General features: G+C 46.4%; 2 protein-coding genes across 7 annotated transcripts; both read left to right on the plus strand.

Moving 5' to 3' along the window:
- The first annotated feature begins 38 nt into the window (after nt 1–38).
- Nucleotides 39–10,575, plus strand: znf384b (zinc finger protein 384 b). Of its 4 annotated transcripts, none has more exons than XM_037274948.1 (10): nt 39–253; nt 1,845–1,912; nt 4,385–4,616; nt 4,801–4,914; nt 6,425–6,555; nt 6,628–6,719; nt 7,083–7,307; nt 8,439–8,606; nt 8,683–8,761; nt 9,162–10,575. In XM_037274948.1, the coding sequence occupies exons 2-10, from the start codon at nt 1,850–1,852 to the stop codon at nt 9,786–9,788; spliced, it is 1,731 nt and encodes a 576-aa protein (XP_037130843.1). In that variant the 5' UTR covers nt 39–253; nt 1,845–1,849; the 3' UTR covers nt 9,789–10,575. The 4 variants fall into 4 exon arrangements, with proteins under 4 accessions (XP_037130843.1, XP_037130842.1, XP_037130844.1 ...); XM_037274947.1 differs by lacking the exon at nt 39–253 and adding an exon at nt 640–756; XM_037274949.1 differs by lacking the exon at nt 39–253 and having other exon boundaries at nt 9,162–9,320; nt 9,441–10,575.
- A 4,423-nt stretch (nt 10,576–14,998) lies between these two features.
- gnl1 (guanine nucleotide binding protein-like 1) lies at nt 14,999–25,967 on the plus strand. 3 transcript variants are annotated; one of them, XM_037274939.1, is made up of 13 exons: nt 14,999–15,216; nt 15,793–15,940; nt 16,157–16,293; nt 16,394–16,545; nt 22,748–22,819; nt 22,934–23,126; nt 23,393–23,491; nt 23,578–23,760; nt 23,982–24,160; nt 24,237–24,423; nt 24,671–24,811; nt 24,929–25,171; nt 25,326–25,967. In XM_037274939.1, coding segments are annotated over exons 1-13 (1,872 nt in total). In that variant the 5' UTR covers nt 14,999–15,080; the 3' UTR covers nt 25,328–25,967. The 3 variants fall into 3 exon arrangements, with proteins under 3 accessions (XP_037130834.1, XP_037130833.1, XP_037130835.1); XM_037274938.1 differs by having other exon boundaries at nt 24,929–25,967; XM_037274940.1 differs by having other exon boundaries at nt 16,179–16,293; nt 24,929–25,967.
- Nucleotides 25,968–26,841: the final 874 nt, after the last annotated feature.

The following is a 26,841-nucleotide window of genomic DNA, read 5'->3' on the forward strand; positions in this document are numbered from 1 at the left end:
GTGGACAGTGTTGGAGTTACACGGACGACCACTCACTCCATACTTTAATTTTAAGTTATATCAAGAAGCCCATAATATATCAAGCTCATCCAACATATGGAGCTCATCCAAGCTGACTCTGGGCAGTCGGTAGCAATCACCACACAGGAACATCGGAGCCGGAATCGAATCCACAACGTTCGCACTGTGAGAAGTGCTGACCACCATGGCCTGTAAGATGCGTTGCGTTAATTCACCCCTTTCCACACCTAAAGTGGGTAGAGTATTTTATTTTATGTAAATAGTTGGTAGTCAGTTATCATTTTTAATTAATTATGAAACGGGTTGATAAACTACTAGGCGTGTTTTTGTGATTGTTGAAGTGATTATAATTATAACGTGTGCGAAGGCAACATCAATTGGATCCGAAGCCGAAATAATAACGCTGTAAAAAAGCGTCAAAAATTCACATTTTCTAAATTGAAAAACACCTAAAAGTTAAAGAGTATATATAAATATATATAAATTGTTTGCAATTTTATTTTTCATTAAGAACTATTGCCGGACGTGACGTCATTACGCCAGTCTCCCTTTTGTCTGACGACTTCATCCGGAGGAAGTGAAGCGCCAGGCGAGGCAGCCACCATCCGAGGAAGAAAAAAAACTTTGAAAAAAACTGCACCTCCTTTTTTTTTTTTTTTTTTTTTTTTTTTTAAATTTATTAAATCCACACATTTGGGAATTATATCCAATTGGAAACGGGTGAACGAGTTGACGGTACGGGTTAAAAAAACTTGTTCATGTGTCCATGCGATTGCTTGCTAATTGCTTGCTAATTTTTCATGACTGTGTCCTTGTGTATGCTCACGCGCATGTGGACGCGCTTGTCTCCCCCCCCCCCCCCCCCCCCTCTCTCTCTCTCTCTCTCTCTCTCTCTGTCGTTGTCATCCATTTCTATTTTTTCCTCCCCCTTTTTTGCTCTTTATTTGTTGCTAGCACATTGACAGCCGTGCTAGCGCTCGTTGCTAACATGCTAATCAGCACACATTGGGCCTGTTTAGATAATCTCGGTGTGAAATTGATGAAAGACGCACAATTGGGCCTTAAAAACATGATCAATTTTACTTTAGGGTGATATTAGTCATATGGTATTGTTTTTTTTAATGTCTCATACTTCCTCCTTGTCGTTACTTAACACTTTTGTGGTTATGCGTCTTTTACTTTTGATGTGCTGTACATAACTCTGTGACAAATGACAGAAAAGTGAATGTCGGGTTAGAGGTGTAGGAGTGGCAACTCCCGGCCAATCAAGATGGATAGTTGATCTTTTTTCTTACATTTTACTGCAGTTTCATTCTTCCATTTCTCAAAACGCTGCGACTCAGCCATCAAATATGAAAACAGTTTAAACGTTGCACCACATCAAAAGAGATTGGAATTTGATTTATTGAAAAGGTTGGATTTATACAACCAAAATATTTTTGCACAGCTATATTCTAGGGATTGACATCTCATTTAGATTGACTTACATATTACAATATGCATTTTTAATGCCATACACAACATGTAAAATGATAGCAGTTGAGCTTTTTGAATACAGTACTGTGTCTGCTAATAATATCTTAACGTAAGCCGGGAAGTCTAACTAAAGGGCTGTTGTTTTGGAGGGTGTAATTTTGCTCGTGCAGCCTTTGACCAAATCGTACTATGTATTGAAGCAGTGTGAAGCCCATCAAAACAGAAAAACTTGTCAATTGGCGAGCCCTGGGCCTTTTGTCACATCACATCATTACGTCACGATATGACACAATTGGGACATTTTGACCCGTTTGGCACAGTTGATGAACTTGTTGTCTCACTTGCAGGAATAATGGAGGATTCTCATTTTAACTCCTCCTATTTCTGGTCCCCCATTCCCACTATGCCGGGACAGGTAAGACACGCTCATTTGAATTACCGTATTTTCCGCCCTAAAAGGCGCACCGGGTTATAAGGCGCACCTTCAATGAACGGCCCATTTTAAAACTTTGTCCATATATAAGGCGCACCGGCTTATAAGGCGCATAAAATAGAAGCTATACTGCATCAAACTGAGGTTGACTAGGGTTGCGGTATGCATCCACTAGCCAATAACCAACGAGCCCTCTATAAACAATCGCGTTTCTCAAACGATCTCCTATAAAATGATCAGAACTGACTAAAGTTCGATCTAACGCATTGGTACTACTTACCTATGTTTCCCTTCCATATCGATCCGTAGATTTACTCGAAACATTAACAGAGCAGCCTATTTTGACATGAAATAGCCTGGTACGTATAGCAGCTATCGCAATAGCATTAGCCATCCGCAAAGTCTCACGAGCCTCAGCGAAGTGTAAACAATCGCGTTTCTCAAACGATCTCCTATAAAATGATCGGAACTGACTAAAGTTCGATCCAACGCATTGGTACTACTTACCTATGTTTCCCTTCCATATCGATCCGTAGATTTACTCGAAACATTAACAGAGCAGCCTATTTTGACATGAAATAGCCTGGTACGTATAGCAGCTATCGCAATAGCATTAGCCATCCGCAAAGTCTCACGAGCCTCACCTCGCAATCTCCCATGAGCCTCAGCAAAGTGTAAACAATCGCGTTTCTCAAACGATCTCCTATAAAATGATCGGAACTGACTAAAGTTCGATCCAACGCATTGGTACTACTTACCTATGTTTCCCTTCCATATCGATCCGTAGATTTACTCGAAACATTAACAGAGCAGCCTATTTTGACATGAAATAGCCTGGTACGTATAGCAGCTATCGCAATAGCATTAGCCATCCGCAAAGTCTCACGAGCCTCACCTCGCAATCTCCCATGAGCCTCAGCAAAGTGTAAACAATCGCGTTTCTCAAACGATCTCCTATAAAATGATCGGAACTGACTAAAGTTCGATCTAACGCATTGGTACTACTTACCTATGTTTCCCTTCCATATCGATCCGTAGATTTACTCGAAACATTAACAGAGCAGCCTATTTTGACATGAAATAGCCTGGTACGTATAGCAGCTATCGCAATAGCATTAGCCATCCGCAAAGTCTCACGAGCCTCACCTCGCAATCTCCCATGAGCCTCAGCAAAGTGTAAACAATCGCGTTTCTCAAACGATCTCCTATAAAATGATCGGAACTGACTAAAGTTCGATCCAACGCATTTGTACTACTTACCTATGTTTCCCTTCCATATCGATCCGTAGATTTACTCGAAACATTAACAGAGCAGCCTATTTTGACATGAAATAGCCTGGTACGTATAGCAGCTATCGCAATAGCATTAGCCATCCGCAAAGTCTCACGAGCCTCACCTCGCAATCTCCCATGAGCCTCAGCAAAGTGTAAACAATCGCGTTTCTCAAACGATCTCCTATAAAATGATCGGAACTGACTAAAGTTCGATCCAACGCATTTGTACTACTTACCTATGTTTCCCTTCCATATCGATCCGTAGATTTACTCGAAACATTAACAGAGCAGCCTATTTTGACATGAAATAGCCTGGTACGTATAGCAGCTATCGCAATAGCATTAGCCATCCGCAAAGTCTCACGAGCCTCACCTCGCAATCTCCCATGAGCCTCAGCAAAGTGTAAACAATCGCGTTTCTCAAACGATCTCCTATAAAATGATCGGAACTGACTAAAGTTCGATCTAACGCATTGGTACTACTTACCTATGTTTCCCTTCCATATCGATCCGTAGATTTACTCGAAACATTAACAGAGCAGCCTATTTTGACAGGAAATAGCCTCGCGGGTACAACAGCTATTCGGTGACGCCCCCTGACTACAGTTGCCGTAATGCTGGGAAGCGATGCGACCTTGTAATTTATTAGTCGTACTAAAACGTACTGAAACATTTTGGCAGAGCACTGTGTACAACCAGTATGGATCAACAAATTCATCAGTTGATCCATATATAAGGCGCACTGGCCTATAAGGCGCACTGTCGGCTTTTGAGAAAATTTTAGGTTTTTAGGTGCGCCTTTTAGGGCGGAAAATACGGTACTCGTTTAAATGTACCATGCTGTTGGTTTCACCACACCAAAAGTCTCACTTTGCACAAATACCTCAAATATGATTCTGAAATAATGTCATCATGAAAACTGGAAACTTTATAAGATGATGGCAGTTGCAAAAAGCAAGTGCCTTTGGTCCGAGGAGCTCCGCGGCGCCTTCAGGGCATCAGAAGCTCGCACTGAGATTGAGAGTTGTGAGTTTTTGGCCCGACAGCATAAACGGGGGCCTGGCCCGTTATTGGGGCAAATTCAAATTCACAAACGTTGTGTCAGATGTAGTCGAAGCATGGCGATTGTCTTGATGTGTGATCCCGGCCTTAGAATGGATGCAATGTCTGCGCTTGCAGCTGGAGAATGCCGTGTTCCTGAACAAAGTGAAAGAGCAGCAGGAAAAGAGCGCCTCCTTCCCGCCGCACTCGGCGCCCCACTATCAAACGACGTTGCTCGGCATCCCGACGCCGGGGGGCAAGACGGCGGATGGTGGCGGGCAGCCTGCTGGCGCCGCCCATCTGCACCCGCCGCACAGCAGCCAGAATATCACCGTGCTGCCAGTCCCCTCCACGGGCATCATGACGGCAGGTGGGTCGCTTTTCCCGCCATCTCGTTAAGACCAACCAAATATTTACTGTGGGAAGAGTGTGAAGAGCCTCAATTTGGTGAACATAAGAAGTGACTCCATCATTGGCTTTCTCGCTCCTTCTCATTAAAGCCTTCACATCGAGCAACCTTCTTTTTCTTGTCTGTTTGTGTGCGTGCTGTGCAGCGGGACTGGTCATCACAACTCCCCAAGGAACCTTGGTGTCTCCCACATCCTCGCCGTCCTTTGTGTCCGCACACCCTACCACCACCATGATCGTCTCCGCCGTTCATTCTCAGGGTACGCCCGACTGACTGAAAGCGCCACTGCCACCTAGTGGAGCGGATCTGCAATCATACATATGGAGAGAAAAAATGTTCAATCACTAGTTCATACCGGGTCAACTGTCAAATGTTGTCAATGAAATACTTTGAGTACCGTAATTTTCGGACTATAAGTTGCTGCGGAGTACAAGTCGCATCAGCCATAAAATGCCCAAAAAAGTGAAAATAAACATATATAAGTCGCTCCGGAGTATAAGTCGCATTTTGGGGGGCAATTTATTCGACAAAATCCAACACCAAGAACAGTCATGAACGAGCAACAACAGGCTAAACGATAGGTATGCTAACGTGACATAAACACAAACGAAGAGCTGAGAACGGCCCTGACGTAACATTCAGTTATTTAAAAAAAACTATTACATAAATAACACGTTTATAAAACCATCTGTGTCACTCTAATTCATTAAATCCATCGATCGTCCTTTGTCAACAATGTGTGCGCGCCGCTGACGGCGGTTGCACTTCAAAATATTCCACAGGCCCATATAACGATATATAAATTAGAAATCAAATAACTATTATATAAGCAATAATATTATCAAACCATCTGTGCACTCTAAATAATTAAATCCATCGATCAAATTCCTCGTCCTTTGTCAACAACGCCGCGCGTGAGCCCTGACGTCAGCCTCGTCGTTATTCCACAGATCTAGTATATAACTATATTGTAGCCTTAACAAAGTACAAGGAAAGACGTGGGTTTGGTAAACGGCTCTTTATTTAACAAAACAAACTTCCAGGCGTGTGGCGGCGTGGACTTCCAGCCATGGAAGTGGAAGAGAGATCCATAGAATAGGACCGGGCGTGCGTAAAAGCCATGACCGAGCCCCATCCACCGTCCCCGGACAGCCACCCGGCCGAGCGCCGGCCCTCGACTTCCATCCACGGAGGTGAAAGAGAGCTCCCGAGAGTAGGACCGGGCGTGCGTAAAAGCCATGTCCGAGCCCCATCCACCGTCCCTGGACAGCCACCCGGCCGAGCGCCGGCCCCCGACTTCAATCCACGGAGGTGAAAGAGAGCTCCTTAGAGTAGGACCGGGCGTGGGTAAAAGCCATAATAGTTTTTCAAACCTTCTGTGTCACTCCAAATCCTTAAATCCTTCAAACTCTTCGTCCGCCGTGTCACTTTGAAACAAAGCCGCTAATGATGCCGGTAGTACGTGGGGCCCTTCGTCATCTTTGTCATCCCGTGATCAATCTTTGTCCTTTATGTAAACAACCGCCGCGTCGCGCTGCTGACGTCACTTGAAATTCAAATTACAGTAATCCCTTGCTACATCGCGGTTCGTTTATCGCGGTTTCACTTTTTTTTTTTTTTTGGGAAGATTTTTGAAAAAAAACATATAAGTCGCGCCTTATTATAAGTCGCCCCCCCACCCGAACTATGAAAAAAAACGCGACTTATAGTCCGAAAATTACGGTAATCGTTGGGTTTCCAACTTACTCCGTTGTTTCAACCTTCCGAAGACAAAAAAGATGACTGCACGTCCCACGTGGTGGTGGTGCCGGCGCCATCTAAGCGAGGCCGCAAGAAGAAGAGCATGGCGGAATCGGGCAGCGAAACCGTCATACTGGCTCAGCTCAGCGCCGGCGGACAGGTGTGGTGCCCGACCGAAAATGCAGGCGAGCAAAGACAGTAATACCTAACTTTTTATTTTTTGACACTTGAGGTGACAGCTTTGCATCATCACACCCGAGATCCATACGATTTGTCCAACGAGGACGGGGACCCTGGGCTGAAAGACAGCACCAAGACTTACAGGTATGAGAGTGGGGGGGGGGGCATCCCGGCCTTCTTGCTCGACTCGCTCCTTAAGTAGATGCTCCCGCACGTGGCGCCGCAGCCGAGGCGCAAGCCCGTTCTGCTTCATGCGTGTGACCCCCGCATCCTGGCATACTTTGCATCGCATAGTCTGCGCTTTGAGTGGAGCGAGCTTTCCCCTCTTCTGCTTTCACTGATCTCTCCCTTGACATCTTTCCCTCATTTGATCATCCCTTTTCTTCACGTCTGCGGTTCATCCTCCCCTTCTCTCCTCTCCTCTGCTTCCATCGTCTCGCATCTCCTTTCCATGTGCGTCCGCCTCTCCCTTCTCTCCCCCCATTTCTGTGTCTCTCCCGCCCGTAGGTGCCGGATGTGCGCAGCAACCTTCTTCAGTAAGTCTGACATGCAGCTCCACTCCAAGTCGCACACAGAGGCCAAACCTCACAAGTGTCCACACTGCGCCAAGTCGTTCGCCAACTCCAGCTACCTGGCGCAGCACATCCGCATCCACAGCGGGGCCAAGCCTTACACCTGCTCCTACTGCCAGAAATCGTTCAGGCAGCTCAGTCACTTACAGCAGCACACACGGTACTGCAGACACCCCTCTCGTGACCCTCACACAAGTACACGCTTGCAGCGCACTTGCCTCGCATAGGGGAGACCCTCCTTCCATAAGCCTTTTTCCAAGATGGGATACCTGTTTTTGCTCCATAGTGTCTCGAGAGCAGCTTTTTTGTTTTTGTCACGTGAACGACGATACTAAAGCGCTGAATTGGGCATGGTGCCCTGCATTGGCAACGTAGTCAAGTGGAAACGCGACATGGCGCTTCATCATTCATCAACGATAATAATGTCAAATGATGATTGATTTAATGTCATCAAGGAAGTGTAGTTAAATGCCCGTTGTCCCAAATTCCCGGCCGGTCGCATTTTGTCTCAGAATGAAAGTCCTTCATTGTCAACACGTCTGTCTCCTTTTTCCATCCTTGTGCTGCCCGCTTCTGTGTCCCTGCCTGACTGCTTGGCATTTCCTCTTTGCCCTGCAGAATTAGTTTCACCCTTCCCACTATTCATCTCTTGTTGAATGATGTCGCACCATCACAACTCATCTGCCCTGCTCGGCTTTTTGCGCCTCTCATTCATCCTCCCGCTGCCAGAAGGCATTTGGATTCCCTCTGCGTTTGCACAAGCCCAATCATGCATGCGCATTCTTTACATATGCTATGTGAAGCTGTGTACACACATGCCCCCCCCTCCACGTGAGTCATGTGACTGCAAAATACAATTTGCTTGATTTTGCTGCTTCAGTGTGTGCATGTTTGCCATTCCTGCCACGAGGCTTGATTTGGAATAAAATGAAAAAGATTACAAATGCAATGAATTGATTTTAATATGATCTTTTTTGTCACGTAAAAGTCTTTAAAATGTGCCATTTAATTTTCTGAATTGACCAAGAACCATAGGAAAATATTTAAAAATGCAGAAGCAGCAAAGTTAGTAAAACCAAATGGTCCCGAGAGTCATCCCTCAGCTTTTGCGGGTCCGCACCTTTTGATCAGTCATTGTTGTGTGTTTAGCGCTTATTTTCATGTTGAGCACTTTCCTTGATATGCTCCCAACCTCTAAGCTGCCACGACCTTGCTGACAATTGTTGATCATGTCTGACATTTCAAAAGTGGAACGTGACCTCTAACAAGAACCGTGACATCTGCTCACCAGTAACCACACGGAGTCAAAGCCTCACAAGTGTCCACATTGCACCAAGTCGTTTGCCAACTCCAGCTACCTGGCCCAGCACATCCGCATCCACACGGGCGTTAAGCCTTACACATGCTCCTACTGTGAGAAGTCATTCAGACAGCTCAGTCACCTTCAGCAGCACAACAGGTCAAACACCGTTTTGTTTTCTTACTCTTTGGCTCTTTGCACTCGCTCAATAACTGCCGTTGTGCTTTTCGACCAGGATTCATACTGGAGATCGGCCATACAAGTGTACGAATCCTGGATGTGAGAAATCCTTTACGCAGCTCTCCAATCTACAGGTGGGGCAAATTTATTTACCATTGTCAGCTTTCAATGCAATCTAATGAATTCTGATCAAATTTGAATAACAGTCATTGGAAAGTAAAGTATTCCCCCCCAAATTGTTTGAACACAGATGTAACCATCACCATGTATTATTGTATTGTATACCCATTAATGTTTGTGTTATACTGTCCTCTGTTGGCCAAGATGCAGAAGCAGTTGCTCGATAGAGCGATCTTTTTTTCTTTACATGCCTTTTTGTTATGTTCTTTCTGTATATTTTCATCAAGCATTTTCCATCGGGTAATATTGGCTTTTTTTTTAATTCATCTTTTTGAACAACAACATTTTATAGAATTCTGAGAAAGTTAATGAATCCAAAATCTCACTGTGCTGTTAACACCTGTCCCAATCAAGTCCCATCGACGTCAGCACAACAAAGACAAACCTTACAAGTGCCCCAACTGCAACAAAGGCTACGTGGACGCTGCCAGCCTGGAGGTGCACATGTCCAAACACACGGTCAAGCACGCCCGAATCTACTCGTGCGGCCTTTGCAACCGCACGTACACCTCAGTAAGACCCATATGCATTTGTGAAGAGAATTCCCAGTGGTCTCGGTGGCCCCACACGCCTGCCGGCTACGTTACTCCGTGTAGTCATGTGTCCGCTGTCTCCCCTCTACCTTCACCCCAGGAGACGTATCTTGTGAAACACATGGAGAAACACGGCCAAGAGCAGTTGAACGCCTCCGACGGCGTGGCGGCGGCACAGCACAGCCAAGGCCAGGCGGCTCGCGCTCAGCCCAGAGCTCGTAGCCGGGCCGAAGGCTCGGAAGGCGTGGAGGGCAGAGCCGGGCGCGGTCAAGGCGGCTATGGCCAGCCGAACGCCATTCCCTGTCCTTTTGACCTTCACCAGTACAAGACGGTGTCGACGGGAGATATCCAGTACAAACCCATCGGCGTGTCGGACGTTGTTCCCCACAAGGACCTCTGCCTAACCGTGACGTCTTCCGGCATTCAAGTGGAGCACCTCAACTCATAGAGACGCAGGCGGATGAAAACGCATCCAAGGACATCAAAGCAATACTAAAACAAAACGAGAACATTTGGAACTGTGCCTGCAAATGTTTTCTTGTTTCTCTGACGGGTGTGGTTTTTATTTTGCTGGAGTGTCCTCGTGGAAGAGAAATGTGAGCCAATGAAAAGATTTACAGTCCATCACAGTGATGGTTTAAAAATGAAGCTGGAGGAAGCGAGAGATTGAGTGCTTGTCTTGTCCTTTTATCACCTGCTCTTCTGTACAAATACAGCGGGTGGCTCATAACCATGTTATGCTCTGCAGACTATTTGGAATGACTTTTTACATCAGTGTTATGAACTTTTACTGCGTGGCAGACTTTGTTAAAGGCACAGAGGTTGTTTACTTTTCAGGAAAGTCAAAAAGAATTGTATTTGTAGATACATTGTGTACTACTCTCTGATAACGTGTATCGTGTGGATAAGTATGTATAATGTACACTCCAATGCAGGCTCTTGCTCGCATTGTAATGCCATCATTCTGCTCTGTGTATGTCGATTGGTGTGTCTTGCTATGAAATATGCTCAGCATAATGTTTGCTGAGTGAGGGACGCACTTGCACATCTGACTTTTTAAGAGAGGATATTGAACAATAAACACCTTTATCACTGATTTGTTTATGGACATTCATCACATTCGGTTGTATTCAATGTGTCTGAAATCTACTTTGATTTAAAAAAACATTGTAAAAAAAACCTCGAAATGGTAATTTTTATTTGTGTAAATATTAATAAATGTTTTGGAACATTTATCACTGGGTTGTTTATGCACATTGATCATATAATGCTACATGATATGCAAAAAAAAAAAATTCTGTCTGAAATGTACTTTAGTGGCAGAAGGGAGGAACACGTCTTTATTCCATGACTGTCTGCCATCAACTGCGGCAAGAGACAAATTTATTTTTTTATGTCACACACGTTCACATCGTCAGCCGCTGGGATCGAAGTAACGGTTACGGCACAAAAGACAGGGAATTGTACCCCTACAACTCATTTTTTTCGCGGGCCGCATTGTAGTCATAGCTTCTTTCAGAGGGCCATTATGACTGTCAACCCAAATAAATGTATGAGCACCTCATATTATATACGGTAAAAGCTGTTAGGGTGGGAAAACCCTGACAAAAGCTACAAAACAAACTGACAAATAACTCGTTTTCAAATCAGACGAGTAAAAACTGGTCAAATATTTAAAAAAAATGTTATTAAAAGTGAAGACAATTTGCAATTCTCGTAATGACACACAAATTTGATGCACAATATGTCTTCGCGGGCCACATAAAATGATGTGGCGGGCCGTATCTGGCCCCCGGGCCTTGAGTTTGACATCGGTGCCCTACAGCCTACAGCAGGTATGGGCAAACTACGCCCCGCGGGCCACATCGGCCCACGGGACCGTTTAATCCGGCCCGCCAACCCTGAATAAATTGTATTATTAAACATTTTTTTGGGTCATTTTGCCTGCAATGACTGCATTTCCCCAGTAGATGGGGAACCGCTCGCCTGCGCATTTACTACCGGAAGCCGTGTCAGAAAGCTCGGTGCACACTCACAAATGCGTATACGTACTCAGTAGTACGGACATGGCGCACTCGCGCTCTATTTGTATCAGTGCCGAATTTAGAGCGTGGGCTGTGACGACAGCATTCTTGTAATTCGCGCGCTGAGCTTTCAGATACAGTTTTACGCTGAAGCCACCCACAAACCTTCCCCTGGAATCCTTCCATTAAAATGAGTCGCCCAAGGAAAAGCAAAGTGGACACTGAGTGCCGAGTGTTTAAAAAAGAGTGGCCAATTTGGCTCGACGTACGCGACGTGACGTTCAGCCACATGAACATCAACATCAACCCGTCACAGATCTAGGTAAACGGACCAACACCTCGGATCTCTCCTAAGAATTGCCACAACAAATTTTACTCCAGACTATGACGCACTAGCAAAAAAGGGAGACCAACAACACTGTTCCCACTGAAAATGAAGGGGGGGCTCTCAAGTTTGTTGTAAAAAAATGCATTTTGAATATCCATCCATCTTCTGTACCGCTTAGTCCCCACGGGAGTCGCGGGGGTGCTGGAGCCTATCCCAGCCGTCATCGGGCAGCAGGCGGGGGACACCCTGAACCGGTTGCCAGCCAATCGCAGGGCACACAGAGACAAACAACCATTCGCACTCACACCTAGGGACAATTTGGAGTGCTCAATCGGCCTACCAAGCATGTTTTTGGGATGTGGGGGGAAACCGGAGTGCCCGGAGAAAACCCACGCGGGCCCGGGGAGAACATGCAAACTCCACACAGGGAGAGCCGGAGGTGGAATCGAACCCGCACCCTCCTAACTGTGAGGCGGACGTGCTACCCAGAGCATCACCGAGCCGCCCCCATTTTGAATATGATTTGTACAAATAGCAGGGATTGAAACTAGTGACCATTCTCATTTTCAAACAATGCAGGATGCTCAAGGACATTGATGCACCACTTGTTTGCGACTAATCTTAACAAGTTCTTAAGGCTTACCGTATTTTCCGGACTATAAGGCGCACCTAAAAACCTAAAATTTTCTCAAAAGCCGACAGTGCGCCTTATAGTCCAGTGCGCCTTGTATATGGATCAATTGATGAATTTGTTGATCCATACTGGTTGTACACAGTGCTCTGCCAAAATGTTTCAGTACGTTTTAGTACGACTAGTAAATTACAAGGTCGCATCGCTTCCCAACATTACGGCAACTGTAGTCAGGGGGCGTCACCGAATAGCTGTTGTACCCGCGAGGCTATTTCATTTCAAAATAGGCTGCTCCGTTAATGTTTCGAGTAAATTTACGGATTGATATGGAAGGGAAACATAGGTAAGCAGTACCAATGTGTTAGATCGAACTTTAGTCAGTTCCGATCATTTTATAGGAGATCGTTTGAGAAACGCGATTGTTTACACTTTGCTGAGGCTCATGGGAGATTGCGAGCTGAGGCTCATGGGACTTTGCGGATGGCTAATGCTATAACGATAGCTGCTATACGTACCAGGCTATTTTATGTCAAAATAGGCTGCTCTGTTAATGTTTCGAGTAAATCTACGGATCGATATGGAAGGGAAACATAGGTAAGTAGTACCAATGCGTTAGATCGAACTTTAATCAGTTCCGATCATTTTATAGGAGATCGTTTGAGAAACGCGATTGTTTACACTTTGCTGAGGCTCATGGGAGATTGCGAGCTGAGGCTCGTGGGACTTTGCGGATGGCTAATGCTATAACGATAGCTGCTATACGTACCAGGCTATTTCATGTCAAAATAGGCTGCTCTGTTAATGTTTCGAGTAAATCTACGGATCGATATGGAAGGGAAACATAGGTAAGTAGTACCAATGCGTTAGATCGAACTTTAGTCAGTTCCGATCATTTTATAGGAGATCGTTTGAGAAACGCGATTGTTTACACTTTGCTGAGGCTCATGGGAGATTGCGAGCTGAGGCTCGTGGGACTTTGCGGATGGCTAATGCTATAACGATAGCTGCTATACGTACCAGGCTATTTCATGTCAAAATAGGCTGCTCTGTTAATGTTTCGAGTAAATCTACGGATCGATATGGAAGGGAAACATAGGTAAGTAGTACCAATGCGTTAGATCGAACTTTAGTCAGTTCCGATCATTTTATAGGAGATCGTTTGAGAAACGCGATTGTTTACACTTTGCTGAGGCTCATGGGAGTCTGCGAGCTGAGGCTCATGGGAGTTTGCGGGTGGCTAATGCTATAATGATAGCTGCTATACGCACGAGGCTATTTCATGTCAAAATAGGCTGCTCTGTTAATGTTTCGATTAAATCTACGGATCGATATGGAAGGGAAACATAGGTAAGTAGTACCAATGCGTTAGATCGAACTTTAGTCAGTTCCGATCATTTTATAGGCGATCGTTTGAGAAACGCGATTGTTTACAGAGGGCTCGTTGGTTATTGGCTAGTGGATGCATACCGCAACCCTAGTCAACCTCAGTTTGTTGCAGTATAGCTTCTATTTTATGCGCCTTATAATCCGGTGCGCCTTATATATGGACAAAGTTTTAAAATGGGCCGTTCATTGAAGGTGCGCCTTATAATCCGGTGCGCCTTTTAGTGCGGAAAATACGGTACTTTAAGGAAGTGTTTCCCGTTTCCTCACCTCTGTTACCAGGTGTTTGTGAGTTGAAACTTTGCTCTGATTTTCAGATACCCCTCACCGTGTTGCCGTTTTGATTACTTTATTTGGATGTATGCTTTCACTGATTCTTCAAGATGATATATTTGGTCAGAATGTTTGCCGTTTGATGTGATCTCATAAGATAAACATCTTTCATTAATCTGACCTGCAGGCACTGAAGTGATGGAGACTGTTATTCATAATAACAGTGTCGTATTTTATGAGAATCACTGATAGCAGTTTTTTAGTGAATTTTTTTTTTTAATGCTTTTAATAAATGCATTTGTTTTCAAAAAACTTTTTTTGAATATCCATGATTTACTACCTACTAAAGGCCAAAACCTTTTATGAAATGACCTTTACAGGTCGTTTATATTACTTCACACAAACACTACATCCATGGTTCGGCACTACTACCCTGGTTCGGCCCTCCGGTCCAAATTTAGAACCCAGTTCGGCCCGCAAGTCAAAAGGTTTGCCCACCCCTGGCCTACAGCGACTCCCGTGGCGAGAGACGATTCATCAAAGATACAAAAAGAGCATGCATCACAAAACTCTACCCGTACCTGTAGGCCTGCTGGGTGCAAGGCCTGATACTGAGGTCTGCCACACTTTAACCAATTCCTAAATTAAATGGAAAATATGTAATTTGTAATAATTCTTGAATAAACCATGAATAGAAATCTAAAATTAAATTGACTAATCATTGTCACCGTACATACACCGCAATTAACTTATCGTTTTAAAAAAAATCGCACCGCACTTGAACGCAGCATCATGAAGTTTTTACAAAATTGGACGAAACTAACAGACCTCATTGTCTGGGGGAATACAATCAGTCACAGTTAGCATTTCAGTCGCGTTTGGTTATTTAAATGTAAAAAAAGTGGTGTCAGTACGGCAATTTTTTTCTGTGGAAATTGACGTGTAATATAATTCACGCAAAAATAAATTATTCTAATCTCCTCTCGCTCGGTAAGTGAACATCGCAATGGTTTCGGCCGACATTCTCTGCAGTCTGCAGTAAAACATGGCGTCACTGGAAAGTGGTCAGAGTCGAGAAACTTCGTGGCTGTGAAACAGTTCATGAAACCAGGCGGCTCACGACGACGTCTTCATCACAACCTATACCCGCTATCTTTCAAAAACATGCCTCGGAAAAAGCCATTCAGCAACAAGCAAAAGAAGAAGCAGCTGCAAGACAAACGGGAGCGAAAGCGAGGTATGGAAAAAAAAATAGCCCCCTGGCATGAAGCGTTACCTTGTTAGCATTAGCTGTTATTCAATTAAAGTTTCAGGTAATGCTACTCTTGCCATCATCGTGGCGGCACGTTTGATAAAGTTAATTGCTAGTTTCTTTGTAGGCCGTTGTTGTCATTGTAAGCTGTAAGATAATGTCCCATACACTGTTTTTGTCTACACTATCAAAGTCTTTTGTCAATCTAGACAAAAAGACAATTACGCGTTGAGCATTTTAAAACCTTGAAACACCTTTGAGTCTGCTATCTTAATGCTCTTTGGGAAACAACATCGAGGGATTAAAGAATATTCTCAATGTGGCATTATCATCAAACAGTGGTGATTTGAACACCATCAACATCGACTTGCAAGCATATATTCCTGATCTTCTTTTGAAATAAAAAGGGTAAATTGTACCGCAGCTTATTTACGGTCGTCAGCGTGTTTAGTGATGGTATTTGATGTGTTTCTGGACACATGAATGTTTAAGCAAGGGAACAGAAGAATTTGGTCCTTAATGTGCTGCATACTGACTGACTTGACTGCTTTGAAAACCCAGGTGACATAGGCTCGGGACCAAGTAGCCGCAATGCCAGCGTGGAGCGGGAGGCGGACCGACAGTCGGACACGTCAGACAGCGAGACCACTGACATCCGCAGGATCAACCAGCAGCCCTTCGGCCGAGAGGGAAGACACGATCCTAATAGGTGTCTGCCCCTTTCGCTCTGTTTCCATCCAGTTTTCCTCATCAAATGCATGCCAGCTTCACAAGCAGGAAAAGTAACAGATTAGCTTCCATATGAGCAATACCGCCACGCGTCCTGCTCGATTTGACCGTGCCACACGTTGCCCGTCGAGCAGACACGGCCCCCGTAAAGCTGAAGTTTGCAGTGACGCCAAATGCTTGTGTTTCCTCTCTGGAGGTTTCGTCTTCACTTTGAAAAGGAGAGCAAAGAGGAAGTAGAGAAGCGAAAGAAGATGGCCCAGGAGAAGATCCTGCTGCCCGTCTCCGACAAACAACTGGAAATCGGCGTCGAGGACATCTACCCGCCAGAAAGAGGTGGCTTTTTTTCTTTGAAAAATTCTCTGCATGACGTTCCTTTTAAATAGAAGAGTGCTTAATGGGATGGGACGAATGAGCGTTTGATGCCACGAAACAGGCCTGGGTTTCCCACGACGGCCACCCTGGAACTATGAGATGAGCCGAGCCGACTTGCTGAGGAAAGAGGAGAAGTCATACAAGCGGTACCTGGACGACCTGCGGTCCAGAAACCCGCTCGGATCCCTCAGCCATTTTGAGCACAACCTGGAGGTAAAATAAGAAGCCAAACGGCTTTGCCAGCGTTTCACAGAGTGAGTCACAGCCACCTCAATGAAAGTTTCCTTGATTTTCAGTTGCGTTCGCTAGAGCAGTGTTTCCCAACCACTGTGCCGCGGCACACTGGTGTGCCGTGAGGGATATTCGGCTGTGCCGTGGGAAATTGTCTAATAATAGTCATGGAGCACATTGTAAAAAGGATTGCCAAATCACTGGTCAGTTAGCGCAAGGCCTGGTCATCCACTTACTAATCGCGCATGCATGGCTAATCGGAGACTCTTGAGATTTCATTTTGTGTCGGTCTAATTGTTCTGCATTGGCACATATTTAGTTTGCTGTTGTGTGCATGTGATAACAGTGACGCTCTGATGACCGTGGTGCATTTGTTTACTGATGGAAATCCCAGCATGTAGTTCAACCAGAGAACCTGGATTGTTCATTTTCACCAACATAAAATACTCAGTCAAGTCGTGACACCTTGACTGTGATCATCACTCAGCTGCCATGCCAGAACAGTAGTGTCTTTAAACGTGACTTTGATCTTATCGTCGCAATATTTATAGGGCTAGTCTAAAACAGTTCAAGTCAAGTTGATTATTTTGGATTTTAATCACAATCACTTTCAATACTTTATTCCTTACGCTGTCTAAAACCTTTTTAAAAAAATCACTTTTGTTAAAAAAATACAATTTAAAAATCTAGTGTATTTATTTATTTGTATTCAATTATTCCACTTTCTCTATATATACATACATAGGAATAGGACTTTATTTATATAGCACGTTCACAACGTCTTTCGTAATATAACACATTTTACTATAGAAGCTGGTGTAATGCCAAACAGATATTTACGGAGATATTTGTTGGTGGTGTGCCTCGAGATTTTTTTCCAATGAAAAGGTGTGCCGTGGATGAAAAAAGGTTGGGAAACACTGCGCTAGAGCAGTGTTTCCCAACCACTGTGCCGCGGCACACTGGTGTGCCGTGAGAGATGTTCAGTTGTGCCGTGGGATTGTCCACTATTAATTACGGAGCGCATTGTAAACAGGATCGCCAAACCACTGGTCAGTTCGCGCAAGGCCTGGTCAGCCACTTGCTAATCGTGCATGCATGGAGAATCGGAGAATCTTGAAATGTTATGCTCTGTCGGTCTGATTGTGCTGCATTGGCACATATTCAGTTTATGTGTGTGTTGCTGTGTGATTTTGCTAACAGTGACAGACACTATGACGGTTGTGGTGCGTTTGTGGTCCAATGGAAATCAGAGCATGCAGTTCAACCGGAGAACCTGGATTGGTTATTTTTCACATACATAAAATAAACAGTCAAGTCGAGACACCTCGACTGTGATAGCCACTCAGCTGCTGTCAGAACAGCAGAGCGTCATTAAAAGTGACTTTGTTCTTATTGTTGCAATATTTATAGACCTAGTCTAAAACAGTAAACAAAATCACGTTGATTCTTTTATTTTAATCACAATCACTTTAAATAGATCCAAGATGGCGGCGCCCCAGTTGGCCGCGGCCGCTACGGGTCTCAACAATCGACGAGGATTTTCACAAAATATGTCGCCTAGGACACTACAAACAACACAAAGTTTAGTTTATCCATCCAGTAGATTAGTGTATGATCGCCAGCGCCTGCTGGAGGTACGGTCATCAAGTGTTTTCGGACTCGTAGCCACAACTACCCTAGTCTGTTTGCGTAGCCTCGGAGTGCTTAGGGCGCTAGCCCCAGAAGCTCACGACGCAGCGGGCTCGCCGGGCAGCACACGCCGGAGGAGGAGTAAGCGTAGGCGGTGTGACCGGCGGCGAAAGCGCGGCTGTCGAGGTGGGCTAACGGCTAAGTTTAGAGCTAACCCCTACAAACCGCCGCTTCCATCCATCTTCCTCTCCAACGTCCGCTCACTGGATAATAAAATGGACCATCTAAAACTGGAACTCTCTTCAAAGAGGGAAGTTAGAAACTGCTGCGCTCTCATCCTGACGGAGACATGGCTGAACTCATCAATGCCGGACAACGCCGTTAGCCTGGAGGGGCTCGCTACATTCCGCGCCGACAGAAACAGCGAGCTAAGCGGTAAATCCCGAGGAGGTGGGCTGTGTGTCTACATCAACAACAACTGGTGCAAAAATGCTAGATCTGTCGCCAGCTTCTGCTCTTCGGACATCGAGCTTTTGACTGTTAACTGCAGACCCTTCTACCTGCCCAGAGAGTTTACTGTTGTTAGCATCACGGCTGTGTACGTGCCTCCTAGCGCTAACACTAAAGAGGCCATGAGGGTTCTCTATCGGACAATCAGTGAGCTGCAATCCACGCACACAGAGGGGGTTTTCATCATTGCTGGGGACTTCAACCAGGCAAGACTATTCTCCCTCATTTTTACCAACACGTGGATTTTCCAACTCGGGGAGAGAACACTCTGGACTTGGTTTACACCAATATAAAGGATGCATTCAGAGCAGCCCCCCGCCCCCACCTCGGCTCTTCAGACCACCTATCTGTTATGCTAATCCCTGCATACAGGCCCCTGCTGATCAGAGCAAAACTAGAGATGCACCGATCCGATATCTGGATCGGATATCGGCCCCGATATCAACAAAATTGATGGATCGGGTATCGGAAAATGCAGCCGATCTGTGAGCCGATCCTTTCCTTAATCTATTGGGACGCGGGCTACGTCATACGTCAGCAGCACGTGTGCCGCGGGACGCGGCTACGTCATACGTCAGCAGCACGTGTGCCGCATCCACGAGAGTTTTCTAAACAAACGCAAACATGGAGCGAACGAAAGAGTCAGCTGTGTGGAGGTACTTCAAACTGAACACGCCAACTAGCTCGACGGCAGTTTGTAATGTCCGCAAAGCTAATGTTGCCAGGGGTGGTGGTAGTACTGCCAGTTATAGTACTAGTACTAAGCGGAGCTTGTTTTCAGGGAGCACTTCTCATTGCTGCTTAAATGAGCATTTAGAGCATCAACAGGTCATGAGTGATGTGGAACGGCACCTAATGTTTACATGTTTACTATTTATTTTAATATTTGGTTACTGTGTGCTTGATCACCCTTTCTATATTTGCCCAGTGCAGTTTCAGCTGCAACATTTGTATTTTTTTTTTTAAGAAGTTTGTATCCTAATTTACCGTAATTTTCGGACTATAAGTCGCACCGGAGTATAAGTCGCACCAGCCATAAAATGCCCAAAAAAGTGAAAAAACCCCATATATATGTATATAAATCGCTCCTGAGTATAAGTCGCCCCCCCACCCAAACTATGAAAAAAAACCGCGACTTATAGTCCGAAAATTACGGTACTTGAATTTAAATGCTGATACACTTTATTGCTGCTGTTGCACAATTTTTGTTACAAATAAATAGTTCATTGCATGAATCTGCTTTATCTTGTTACATTTTGTCTTAGGAATGAACTGTGTAGTCATGCCTGATGCCATTGCCTTTAGTCTTTTCTGTTCCACATGTAGAGTTATGTAGCTTGTTAAGTCAACCATAATATCGGATCGGTATCGGGTATCGACTGATACGCAAAGCCTCGGTATCGGTATCGAAACTGAAAAAGTCGGATCGGTGCATCTCTAAGCAAAACCCACAGTGAAGCAGGTGAGGGTGTGGTCTGAGGGGGCCATGGAGGCACTCCAGGACTGCTTTGAGTGCTCTGACTGGGACATGTTCAAATCAGCAGCAACATATGACAATCAGATCGACATTGATGAGTACGCCATGACTGTGTCAGCCTACATCAACAAATGCTCCGAGGACGTCAGCACCACTAAGAACATCATCACCCGAGCCAACCAACGACCCTGGATGACTGAGGATGTACGTCATACGCTACGAGCACGGAACTCAGCCTTCAAGTCTGGCGACAAGGAGGCACTGAGGACAGCGAGAGCCAACTTGAACCGTGCCATCAGGCTAGCGAAGCGAAGCCACAGTCGGAAAATTCAGGATTTTTTCCACGACGCCAATAACACCAGGAGTATGTGGCAAGGCATACGGGCGATCACGGACTACAACTTACCCTCCCCCCCGGTGGGTGAGGTTGATGCTGACTTCCTAAATGGTCTAGATAACTTCTTTGGGCGTTTTGAGGCACTAAACAGCACTCCTGCAGTTAAAACTGTTCCCCACCAGGAAGAGGAGGCCCTCTGCCTTGACTCAGCCGACGTGTGGAAGACTGAGAAGAGTCAACCCACGTAAGGCCCCAGGCCCCGACAACATACCTGGGCGGGTGTTCAAGGAATGTGCAGGCCAGCTGGCTGGTGTCATCACAGACATTTTTAACATCTCGCTGGACCAAGCCAAAGTGCCAGTGTGCTTCAAGGCTGCCTCCATCATTCCGGTGCCGAAGAAACCTCAAATCACCTCATGGAATGACTACAGACCTGTGGCACTGACTCCCATCATGATGAAGTGCTTCGAAAGGCTGCTCAAAGATCACATCGTCTCCAGACTCCCCCCAACATTCGATCCGTTCCAGTTTGCCTACCGGCAGAACCGCTCCACTGAGGATGCCATCTCCTCCGTTCTTCACCTGAGCCTGGCTCACCTGGAGGAGAGGAACACCCACGTGCGGTTGCTGTTCCTGGACTTCAGCTCAGCGTTTAACACCATCATTCCACAACATCTGGTGGAAAAACTGGAACACCTGGGCTTCAGCACCCCCCTTCGGAACTGGCTGCTAGACTTCCTCACCAACAGACCTCAGTCAGTCCGGGTCGGACAGAACACCTCAGATGTCATCACCCTCAGCACAGGCTCCCCTCAGGGCTGCGTCCTGAGCCCCCTGCTGTTCACCCTGATGACACACGACTGCGCCCCCAGGTTCACCACCAATCACATCGTGAAGTTTGCAGACGACACAACGGTGGTGGGCCTCATCAGGGACAACAACGACCTGGACTACAGAGAGGAGGTGGAGCAGTTGGTGGTCTGGTGCAGAGAAAATAGCCTGATCCTGAATGTGGAAAAGACGAAGGAGATCATCGTCGACTTCAGGAAGAACCAGCCTCATCACGCTCCACTGATCATCAACAGCTCAGCTGTGGAGGTGGTCAGCAGCACTAAATTCCTGGGAGTCCACATCACAGACGACCTCACCTGGACTGTGAACACCACAACACTGGTCAAGAGGGCACAGAAGCGCTTGTACTTCCTGCGGAGGATGAGGAGAGCCCACCTGCCCCCACCCATCATGAGGACGTTCTACCGAAGCACCATAGAGAGCATTCTGACAAGCTGTCTCTCGGTGTGGTGTGGAGGTTGCAGCGCCTCCGATTGGAAGAACCTGAGGAGAGTGGTAAGGACAGCAGAGAGGATCATCGGGGCTCCTCTTCCCTCCATTCAGGACTTGTCATCCCAGCGCTGCGTGTCCCGAGCCCGTAATATTATCAGTGACCCATCACACCCCCACCATGGACTGTTCTCCCTGCTGCCCTCTGGGAAGAGGTTTCGCAGCATCCGCTGCAGGTCCACCAGGTTTTGCAATAGTTTTTTCCCTGCTGTCGTCAGACTGTTGAACATTCAAACGTAGCATTCCTCTGCACACTTGTAAATACTGCTTTTGTCTCCTGCACTGTTTACATACTTTATCACTGCTCCACTTTGTACTTTATAATTATCTTATTTCATATTTTTATATAGAATGTCACTTTTTTTTAACCAGCCGAAATACCACTACATTGTTGAAAGCCGTATGCAACGAAATTTCGTTTTGTACACACCTAGTGTTGACAAAATGACAATAAAGTTCTGTCTAAGTCTCTAAGTCTAAGTCTAGTTTATTTTTTTACACCGTCTAAAACCTTTTTAAAAAACAGTCACTTTTATTTAAAAAAAAGGAATACAATTTAAAGAATATTTAGTATTTATTTCTATTAAATTATTCGACTCTCCATACATCTATATATAGGAATAGGACTTTACGTCTTTCGTTGTAATATAACTGATTTTAATATAGGAGCATAACAGATTTTTGTTGGCGGTGTGCCGCGAGATTTTTTCCAATGAAAAGGTGTGCCGTGAATGAAAAAAGGTTGGGAAACACTGCGCTAGAGCATGGCTCCCTGATCAGTTTGGCACCAGGCCGCCACAGAGAAAAAAAAAAAAAAAACATCGGAGCATATAGATCACTGCCCTCATGTGGCTGTGGAGATCATGTAAAAAAATTTTTCCCAACAGACATGGAGGCAGCTGTGGCGAGTGTTAGAGATGTCAGATGTCGTCCTGCTCATTGTGGACATCCGGCACCCGGTAGGTTAAAATTGAAAACAGTTTAGTTTGATTGTTTCTCTGTTTATTTTTGCTCTCGCTCGACTTTCAAGTGTTCTTTTCCCCTCACGTATTTATGAAAGATGTATCTCCCAGGTTCTGCAGTTCCCCCCCGAGGTGTACCGCTACATCACCGGCGAGCTGAAGAAGCACATGGTATTGGTTCTGAACAAAGTGGACTTGTGTCCGCCCCCCCTGGCGATCGCTTGGAAGCATTATATGACGTCGCAGTTCCCACAGCTGCGCGTTGTCTGCTTCACCTCCCACCGCGGGCAGGCCTACAGCACAGGTGAGCAAGGCTGCCACACTTTTTGTCTTCATGTTACCAAAACAGCACCACACCAAAATGTCCCCAAACCGCACGTCACTGTTCTCCAAAGAGGATGCAAGGCCAGCTTGCTTCAAGTTGTTTATCCGACGCTCCGAGTTAGAAGTTAATGGAAATTGCATATTCTGCACGGCAGAGCCGACAAATCTCTCTTGGCGCGATTGGGGGAACGTTTGCGCTTGTTGCCGATCTAATGGTGGCCCGCCTGGCTGTTTGCCGGCTCACAGTGCTCCAGAAGAAACGGATGAAGCGCAAGACCGACTGGAGCCACGGCGGTGGTCCTGCGGAGATCCTGAAGTCCTGTCAAGAGATCACGGCAGGCCGAGGTAAAGCGGTCCAACCGCTTGACTTTGGTCCTTTGACGCGACTCTTCGCACATCGGCATTAAAAATGTCACTTTCGTGCCGCGCAGTCGACCTGTCCAACTGGGAGTGCAAGATCCAGGCCGACATCGTTGCCGAGCAACAGGGAGAGGAGGGGCCGGACGAGCAGGTCGAGTCGGTGCTGGTCGAGCATCAGAGCGATAGTGCCCTGGAGATGAGTAACCCGGCGCAGGAGCTGTACAAGGATGGCGTCCTCACCCTGGGTTGCATCGGTCAGTGTTTGGTGGAACACAAACTGTTTGGCTCCTTTCCAAGTTTGAATTAATAATGCGTAGCAATGAATCTAAATTAATCCATTCCAGTCGCACCTTTTGTTAACTGCGGCCACAATGCTTTAAGTAAAGTACTACTTTTGTCTAAACGTATGTAGCTCCTCATCTCAAAGCAAGTCACCTCAAAAACAAGTTTGAGCGCTCACTCCTTTCATTTTTAGGATTCCCAAATGTTGGCAAGTCGTCCGTCATCAACAGCCTGGTTGGCCGGAAGGTGGTGAGCGTGTCACGCACCCCGGGCCACACCAAATATTTCCAGACCTATTACCTCACCTCCACCGTCAAACTCTGCGACTGCCCAGGCCTCATCTTCCCCTCCCGTGTCGATAAACAGTTGCAGGCACGAGCAAGTCGTGTGTGTGTGCGTGCATGCGTGCCACGAGAGAGCTCCCTCGTAACGTAGTTTGTTTCCTTAGATTCTGGCCGGCATCTACCCGGTGTCGCAGTTGCAGGAGCCGTACAGCTCGGTGGGTTATCTGTGCGAGAGGACCCCCTTCCTCTCCGTGCTGAAGCTCAAGCATCCAAACTTGGAAGAAGGCGACAGCCGGCAAGGAGAGCGCCTTTCGGATGAGGAGCCCTGGACTGCCTGGGATGTTTGCGAGGGTACGCGCCTCTCCTTGCAAGAAGGGAAGCAGCCAATTTTATTTTGCTTGACTCTCGCTACGAGTTGCATTGGCTGTGGAAAAAAATACATGTATTCTGCTATGATTAGGAACGTTTTCTGTGGGATTGCCACTTTGTAGTAATCAATGCGCCATCAATTAGCATTCTGATTTATCAATTTTCCCAAAAGTTCACATGGCTTCACTTTTGGAGCTTACACTGTGCCGATGCTCCTCTCGATCCCCAGCATGGGCTGAGCGGAGAGGATACAAGACGGCAAAAGCGGCCCGAAACGATGTATACCGGGCGGCCAACAGCCTCCTGAGGTTAGCCACTGATGGCCGCCTTTGCCTGTGCTTCCGACCGCGCGGCTACAGCTGCCTGAGAGGTGAGCCCAATCGGCAATATGCTTCGTGTCCCAAACCATATGGCAGGGGCGTGGAAACTCGACCGAGATCTCGATTGCGGGGCAAAATCTGATGTTCTCTTTGCCGGCAACGCTCAGAGCATTGGGAAAGCCACACTGACATCCCGAAGATTCTGGCCTTGCAAGGACGGACGTCGGAGGAGGACACCGCGGGCAAGAGGGACGACGAAGAGGACAGCGAATCTAGCACCGAGCCCGAGGAAGAGAGAGATCGGGACGCGGACGACGACGAAGAAGACGAAGACGAGGGCTTTAGGCGGCTCGGGTCAAAGCGGCGGACCGTTTCCGGCTTGGCGGGCAACAAGTTTCATGTTCTCCAATGTGAGTGAAGGGAAGGAGCTTGGGGGACTTCTTTGGCTCTGGTGTCTTCCTCACTGGCCGCTCGAGGCGCGTTCCGTCTTGTGTGTCATGACCCTCTTCAATGCAGACGTTTGTGCAAAGCACAAAGCCGCCACGATCATTGTCTTTTCGGCAGGATTGTCGGCCGAGGACGCTAGTTGGCTTGCTCGCTGAGGAGGCTAGTTAGCGTGCCCGCTGAGGACACTAGTTAGCGTGCCCGCTGAGGACGCTAGTTAGCCTGCCCGCTGACGACGCAACGCGGACTCCGTTCCTGTACTCCGACAAAGCCACTAGATAACAGAAGGTACTGAACAAAATCACCTCTGGGCTTCTTGCCTCTTTCATTTGTTACTTGCCAGAGCTCTGTCAATCAAATTGAGAGTTAGCTTCATTTCCTGATATTTGCACACCGGCGCCCCTGATTGATGGAGAAAATATTTTTCTACTCCATGCTGTGCCTCACCTCTGCTTGTTAATGCACAAAGCTTCTCCTCCTGATGTCGGGCAGTCGTGTGGCTTGTGTTTTTTTAGGTGTGTTCTCACAGCAGGGAACAAAACTTTTGTCTGTCCGGCTCAGCAATGGCGCTTGTCTCAAAAAGGTTTAAGTGAAATGGCGAGCGCTCCTTGGCCGCAGTCGACAGATTCGTTATTATAATTGCAGGGTGTTCTAAAGTGTGAAGGCCAGTTGTCTGTTTTGATGCTTGGAACGGTCCTTTCTTGGTTCCAGAATCTCTTCAATGGACCGCTTTCTGCAATAAACCGGGAGTGTCCGAAACCTTCTCGATGTTGTCGCATCTGTAAACAGGCTTCAAACTACTCCGGAGGGCGCCATGGGAGCGACTCGAGTCACGTACTCGCTTCACATGGCCAATTTTTGACCTTGAGAGTTGCTTCGCATGGGAGGATTTTTAAAAAAGTTTGCATTTTCAAGATGGCGTGCAAAGGTTAGCTGATGTGCTGTGCTGAGGCTGCAAGTATGGAGGGCGCTCATGTTAGGATTCAATGATTTTTTGGTAACAAATTGGGGCAAAAGATTGACAAGGATAAGCGCCACAACAATGACATCTAACTTCACTGTCACTACCCAAAAATTATAAAACTGAACATAAGCAGTACAGATGCAAATGTACTGCAAAGTTGAACGATACCCAACAGCGCCCCCATATGGTAGTACTTTTTTACTTGAAGCGAATGGAAAATGCGCAATTTCATTTAGTGATTTTTTTGCTGGCCACTCGAGAGAGCCAGCATGCCTAACTCCCACTCTTTGCAGACGGCCAACCTTCCGAGAAGGCGTGTAATGGCTAAGCAAATCTGGGATAACTTCTTTGGATGTCTCCCTAATTGCCGTTGATCGTCTCGACGCATAACTCATGTCAACATATCCGAGACGTAATTTTGGATCGCTCTGCTTGTCAATGTGGCCTGACGTTTATTCCGCCCCACCCTGACAGCGTTCACGCGGGAGACGGTGACCGGCGATAATCGGCGAACGCCACCATAAACTATTTACTTTCGGGAAGAGGCTGGAAAGTCCCAAGTCTTTCTTTTTTTTTTTCTTGCCGGTGCATCGTCGCGACGACTTCCCAGCTCGTATGGATCTCATACGCGGCTGACGAGATCATCTCCTGCCATCTGGAATTGTTTTGAGA

This window comes from Syngnathus acus, chromosome 16, assembly GCF_901709675.1.
Source record: "Syngnathus acus chromosome 16, fSynAcu1.2, whole genome shotgun sequence".
In the NCBI taxonomy this organism is placed as follows: Eukaryota; Metazoa; Chordata; class Actinopteri; order Syngnathiformes; family Syngnathidae; genus Syngnathus; species Syngnathus acus.

Bases quoted from the DNA above. Each gene is read 5' to 3' on its own strand.
- znf384b (XM_037274948.1), top strand. From the start codon at position 1,850: ATGGAGGATTCTCATTTTAACTCCTCCTATTTCTGGTCCCCCATTCCC. The intron at 7,308-8,438 runs GTACTGCAGACA...TCTGCTCACCAG, and splicing joins CACTTACAGCAGCACACACG to TAACCACACGGAGTCAAAGC. The intron at 8,607-8,682 runs GTCAAACACCGT...CTTTTCGACCAG, and splicing joins CACCTTCAGCAGCACAACAG to GATTCATACTGGAGATCGGC.
- gnl1 (XM_037274938.1), top strand. From the start codon at position 15,081: ATGAAACCAGGCGGCTCACGACGACGTCTTCATCACAACCTATACCCG. The intron at 24,161-24,236 runs GCACGAGCAAGT...TTGTTTCCTTAG, and splicing joins GTGTCGATAAACAGTTGCAG to ATTCTGGCCGGCATCTACCC. The intron at 24,812-24,928 runs GTGAGCCCAATC...GGCAACGCTCAG, and splicing joins CGGCTACAGCTGCCTGAGAG to AGCATTGGGAAAGCCACACT.